The sequence below is a fragment of the Zea mays genome, chromosome 3, assembly GCF_902167145.1.
Source record: "Zea mays cultivar B73 chromosome 3, Zm-B73-REFERENCE-NAM-5.0, whole genome shotgun sequence".
NCBI lineage: Eukaryota > Viridiplantae > Streptophyta > Magnoliopsida > Poales > Poaceae > Zea > Zea mays.
In genome coordinates, this window is record NC_050098.1 from 20423112 (window position 1) to 20429362 (window position 6251).

Consider the following 6251-nt stretch of genomic DNA (forward strand, 5'->3'; position numbering starts at 1 on the left):
CAAATTATACATTACGTACAAAATTTTTTTTGGTGTACTACATCCGTCCCAAAAACAAGTGCTTTGGTAACCTTCTGTTGGACGCTCAGTCGTTCACACACACATCTTGTGTGAATCTGAACCATCCGCAGTACAGGGAGTCGGTCGCGCGAGGTGCAATGCAACCAATGCGAAATTTTGCATGATCTCCGAGTTGAGTTGAGCAACCAGCGACCAAAATCTTGGGCAAAAACATACGCATGCTTCCTCTCTGCAATGCGGGTTGGACATGCAGAATACTCGCGGAATACGATACACCACCAATCGTCGACAATGCCTCTAGCACGATCTTGTCTGCACCTGCTGCTCCTCTTCTCCAGCATCGCAGCGGCGGCCTCTGCGGCGACAGAGCGGATCCCGAACTCCACCACGTGGCCGTCGTCGTGCCCGTCGTACCGGTGCGGCCACGCCGTGGACATCCGGTACCCGTTCTGGATCGACGACGCCAGCAACGCCTCGTCGTCGTCGTCGTCGTCGTCGTCCTCGGACTGCGGGTACCCGAGCCTGCGGCTGGAGTGCCGGCGCGAGACGCCGGTGCTGCCGCTCCCGTCGGGGGACTACGCCGTGACGCGCGTCATGTACGGCGACCGCACCGTGTCGCTCTTCGACCTCGGCGTGTTCTCGCTGTCCAACACCTGCCCGCTGGTGGGCCGCAACCTGTCCCTCCCCGCGGGGTCGCCGCTGTCGCTCACGCCCCGGGACGCCAACCTCACCTTCTTCGTCCACTGCTCCTTCGCGGGCGTCCCCGCGCGCCACCTCGTGGCGTGCCTCGAGGGCGACGGCAGGCACCACTCGTACGTGTTCTGCGACGGCGACGAGCTCGCGCCCTACGCCTACGCGGGGCTGTGCCAGAGCGTCATCGCCATGCCCGTGCTGCGGAGGTCCCTGCTCGGCACCGGGAGCACCACCAGGAGCCCGCTGGACGCCATCGTGCCCGCGCTCAACATGGGGTTCGAGCTGAGCTGGAGGCCCGAGGCGGACGGGGAGTGCGGACAGTGCGAGAGTGCCGGCGGCCTGTGCGGGCGCCGTCGGCTGGCGGGGCAGCACGGGGCCTGGACCTTCGCGTGCTTCCGCGCTGCGGCGGCGGCGAACCCAGCGTTGATTTCTCCTAAAACTCCAGGTACGCCGTACGCATGCATCATATAAAATCCCTCTCCTCAAGGCGTGTTATTTTTAGAGATTTCCTAGCTTTTTGCTGCGTCGAGATTTAAATGGGCTTAACAGAATGTAGCTTTCCGAGACGTATAGTTAAGAATCGGTCAAAATTTAAATGGGTTTAACGGTACGTAGCCATTCGGGTCATACTAGTCCGGTCATTTTCTCGTGATGGATAGTATCTGGGGCTTTTATCGCAACGAAACCGGTGTGAATGCACGCCCCTACTTCAGTTATCAGTACTATCGTAGATTCGTAGTAGTATGCAACTACTCCCGGCCCGTTCCCAGGTCTACTATTGTGCAAACCCATCGTCTCCATCCAAACCCGACGCGCGATGCACGATGACTTACAGGTTATTCCCAATACACATGGATTGGATGGGATTGGAAAAAATTGTGAAGAAGTTTGACTTGTTTGGGATTCAAACCCATCCAATCCCGCTCAATCCACATGGATTGAGAGCTAACCGAACAAGCCCTAAGCGTCGTCTCGCCATGTGGGGTTTTCTTTTCACCCAGGCACGACGCCTGATTTGTTCTTGTTCTAGTAATCCCAAAAATTCCACGTACGTACTCAGCTCCAGTCTTCACTCGTTTGTGCTGACATAGTGCTAATGGTAGTTGGTAACACATACTCGCTCCGTCCGAATTTTTACAATTTAGACCCCTTTTGTTTTTAAAAGATTTTACGTTTGACTTATTTGACCTCTTAAACGACTTAATGTCGTTTTTAGACCCTTTGTTTGGCGCGTAGACCATGATGTATTCAGTAGATCTGGCCAATACTCCGGTTTTGGTACGACGGGACATAGGAGCTCAGCGCCATAATTAATGGCACCGAGCAACACCACATAGACGCCAACGCAATAGGAGGAGTCCTGTGCACTATGTACCTCGGCAGCATAGGCTATGGCGTCGAGCGGTATTATCTCAGTGCCATGGTCTATAGCGCCGAGCAAAGGGTCCAAAAACGATATTAAATCGTTCAGGGACCAAACATGGATTTTTTCAAATAAAGGGCTAAATTGTAAAAAAAATTGTCCCCAACCACGTGATTTAGTCGTTTTAGGTTTCTTAAGACAATCACTATCAACTTTGTCCGGTTATATCTGATGTTTATAAACTTTTACAACATAAAAATAAAGTTATTAAATTCATCGTGACCTAAACTACCATAACATGTAATTCATTTAGTTTAAAATAAGTTAATCTTATATATATAGTATTGGTCAAAGTTAAAATAGTTTGCCTGAGAATAAACCTAGAACGACTGACTAAATCATATGGACGGAGGAAGTAAAGTGGATCCACGCTTAATTCACATAGTAAGGGCGTGTTCATTTACGGAACCAAACGGTTCTAGCTCAATAGCTCAATAGATATTTGTATTAGCATTGAATAGCTGGAATAGATCCGGATCTCAATCCCTACTAAACAAACAGGCCCTAAAATAAGGGAATTGAAGGAAATCTATAGGAAGAAATCCCCTTTCTATTCAAATGCTCAACGACGTCTGACTGGCCTCATCAGACTCGCCCTCAGTCAGCAGCTTGGACTAGCAGACACGTCCTTCTGTTCGGGTAATTAAGGTCTCCGGTCGCTGGCTGGTGGGGCCCACGAATTGTGGACCCACTTGTCGGGCCTGCTCCCACCAACTGATCAGCTTCCTGCTCGAAGCCTCCAGCCCAGCGTCTCGGACTATCGTCACCAGAACAGACACGTCAAACCCGGACCGGTCAGCTGATTCGGCAACATCCTTCGCGGCTTCCAGTCGAATTTAAATAACCCTAGTCCGATGCATAGATACATCAGCCACGGCCACCTTCTTTTGCGAGTTGTTCTTCCCAAATCCTTCTCCCCGAAGTGTTTCTTTCTCCCCTCCTGCGTCGCCGACTCGCCGCTCGCGGCGCAAAGATGCACGGGTGCCGTGTTCCCGCCGCTGGGCTGCTGCTGCTCTGCCCAGCCGCCATGCTACTGCTCGCTCTTCTACTGCTAGCCAGCCTTCCTACCACCGCCGCCGCCGTGAACACGTCGACGTTGCCATGCGAGCCGGCGCAGTGCGGGAACCTAAGCATCTACTACCCGTTCTGGCTCACGGGCACGCACCAGCGGCACTGCGGCTACAAGGCGTTCCAGGTCACCTGCGAGGAGCGGAAGGTGTACCTGAAGAACTCGTACTGGGCGTACCAGGTCCTGGACATCTCGTACGAGAACAGCTCGTTCGTCGTCACCAACGTCAACCTTCCGGAGGACGGCGGCTCCTTCTGCGACCTCAGCCTCATCGGCAACGCCTCCTCCGACCTGAGCGCCGCGCCGTTCAAGATCAGCGGCAGGAACCGGGAGCTGTTCTTCCTCAGCGATTGCCAGGGCCAGGGCCAGGCACGGCAGCCGTCCCCTCCTTCTTCTTGGGCGCAAATGAATTGTAGCGACTACGGCGACGGCTCGGCCGCCGCCAAGTCGTTCGCGTGGCTTGCTGGCAAGTACAGGCCCGACGACACCTTGAAGCCGCCGCTGCCGCTGAACTGCACGGTGTCGTCATTGATGCCGGTGCTGGGATACCAGGGGGCCGGGCCGGCCGACTACGACCGCCTAATGAATCTTGGGTTCCTCCTCGAGCACAACTTCACGGCGGAGGACTGCGCGGCTTGCGCTAGCACCGGCGACAGGTGCTCGGTCGACCCCGACGACGACCAGCTGGTGTGCAACTGCTCCGACGGCCAGTACTGGTTTTTCTGCGGTCAGTATGTTAATTTGCCGGCCCTTACGATTCAGTAATTCATTTGTTTACCTTGATTTGCCTTCGCTATATTCCACTCGAAACGTAAGCCTGGTACTCCCTCCGTTTCTTTTTATTTGTCGCTGGATAGTGTAATTTTGTACTATCCAGCGACAAATAAAAAGAAACGGAGGAAGTATTAATTAGCAGAACGACACATTATAGCAAGCTCACGAAAGATTAGAGCGTCAACTAGATTGCTGCTTAAGCTGTCACGCGCCGTATACAATGTCAATGCGGTGCGCCCAGCAATTCCGTTAGTCTGAGATTATATTTATAGTGTCAACCATATCATTCTATCTTGCATGGTAAACTGAAAACAAGCAAAAATACAAAACTCTGGTATAACAAACAAATAACTATGTGTGCGTGTGTATATATGTGAGATAGAGAGGACACTGGAACAGTGTGTGTGATGCATAGTTTATACCATACGTTACGAAAACTGTGCGTTATAGGATTCAAATCATGAGGCACGCACTAAACGAGTAACAAAACGATTGTGAGTATTTTGCCTTTTGGCAATAAAAGTGCTTTTCAGAAGTTCAATTAAATATAGCCTTGGATGATGTGGCAGGACAATTACCTCCACCGTAAAAAAATCCACATTTTTTGGATAGTTTTTTTTTACTTTTTTGTGGAAAACAATTCGGCCTACATTTATAAAATTGATAACCTATGTTTTCGAATAGAAGGGAATATATTAAAATACTTACATCTTCACCTACAATATTTGTTCTCCATGTTTGCCTAGTTCATGTGTTTTAAAACCCAGTGACACCAACGAACTTTATCGTCGAAGATACATCAATGGTAGGAAAATTGACTTTATCTCGGTATGGTCTTAACCGAGACTACGAACCGAGAATGGTCTTTAGTCCCAATTGAAAGAACCATAACTAAAGATCTACCAAAGCTAAAAAGAATAATACTTTACACCCTCCAATTCATGAGCTGAACCTAAGGAGCTGTTTGCTTCGGTCTATTTCGACCTGTAACCATTGCAATTGGTGACGGAGTTGGAAGCTGTAGCTCAAACACCCCTGAATGTTATAAGAGTGGGCAAGTGTGATGGCCTAGATCTATGCCACCAGCCACTTGCCGTGAGTATATCTAGTTCCTAGATTTCAGAGGAGAGAGTCATCCTCTATGCGCAGCGTCCTCTAAACGGTCTCTAAATTTAGAGAACATTGTTGAATCCTCTATATAAAATTTCTCGCTCATCTTCTTAATGCATTTTAATGTTTTAAACAACAGATTTAATAAAACTAAAATATATACAATAACATTTGAAAGTACGTGAAAGTATGATACATATATATGTCCAAAAAATTAAAATAAAAAATATATTTAATATAGATATTTATGTATAAATCCAGAGAATGTTGTTGGAGAAGCGATGGCCGATGAGGCCCCCGCACGTGAGCCGGGAGGAGAGTTGGCTGTAAAATATTAAAAGATGCCCTACAAAGACAATTACATAGAAGAGAGGGTTACTTTAGAAACTTAAATTCTCTTCGAGATTTCTGGGGATTGTGTCGATGTTTGTGATCCGGCTGCGGACCAAGGGGTCACCCACGTGATGTTTTTGAGTAGGACGACATCGTTGACTGCGACTCGACGGTACGTGCAGGAGCACGTCGGACTTGCATAAGGTTTTATACAGGTTCGGGCCGCTAGAATGAGTAACACCCTACTTTCTATTGAGGTCATATATTGGAATTTCTCTAGAGTATGCGGACTACAAATAAGCCGCGATGGTGCTCAGGTGTCAGGGCTAGTGTATGATGAGATGAGATGATTTCGTAGGGTACTCTCTTGGCCTTATATAAGTGGCTAGAGAGTTATCTCTTTACAAGTTATGATCACTATCTATTCTACCTATCTCCTCTTTTATTGCGGCATGTAATCATGCTTATCTAGAGTTCGATTACTTTCTCAACCGAGTTAATGCCGAGTGTTTAGTCCTTCGGATGTGTGTAACTTCTTCGCCCGAGATATCAGCGGTTTGGTCAGCACATAACCATGTCCAGTCTTCGTCTTATTAGATTAAGTTCACCCAACCTAGTTGTAGCCTGATGCCGCAAGGCAAACCATCGGAGGCCCATAAGCCGGCTCGTGACACATTTAGGCCTTGTTCGTTTCCGTTGGATTGCACCCGGAATCGTTCCAGCTAATCAAAGTTTATATAAATTAGAGAAACAATCCGGTCAGGAATCGTTCCAACTCATCAATCCGGCAGAAACGAACAAGGCCTTATGTGTCTGTTAGTTTCACTG

At 49.0% G+C, this 6251-nt stretch overlaps 1 protein-coding gene across 1 annotated transcript; it reads left to right on the top strand.

Moving 5' to 3' along the window:
* The first annotated feature begins 237 nt into the window (after positions 1-237).
* On the top strand, positions 238-3988 carry LOC100383994 (uncharacterized). The gene is made up of 2 exons (NM_001176606.1): positions 238-1159; positions 3255-3988. Exons 1-2 carry the CDS (start codon positions 256-258, stop codon positions 3620-3622), a joined length of 1272 nt encoding a protein of 423 aa, NP_001170077.1. The 5' UTR covers positions 238-255; the 3' UTR covers positions 3623-3988.
* The last annotated feature ends 2263 nt before the right edge of the window (positions 3989-6251 follow it).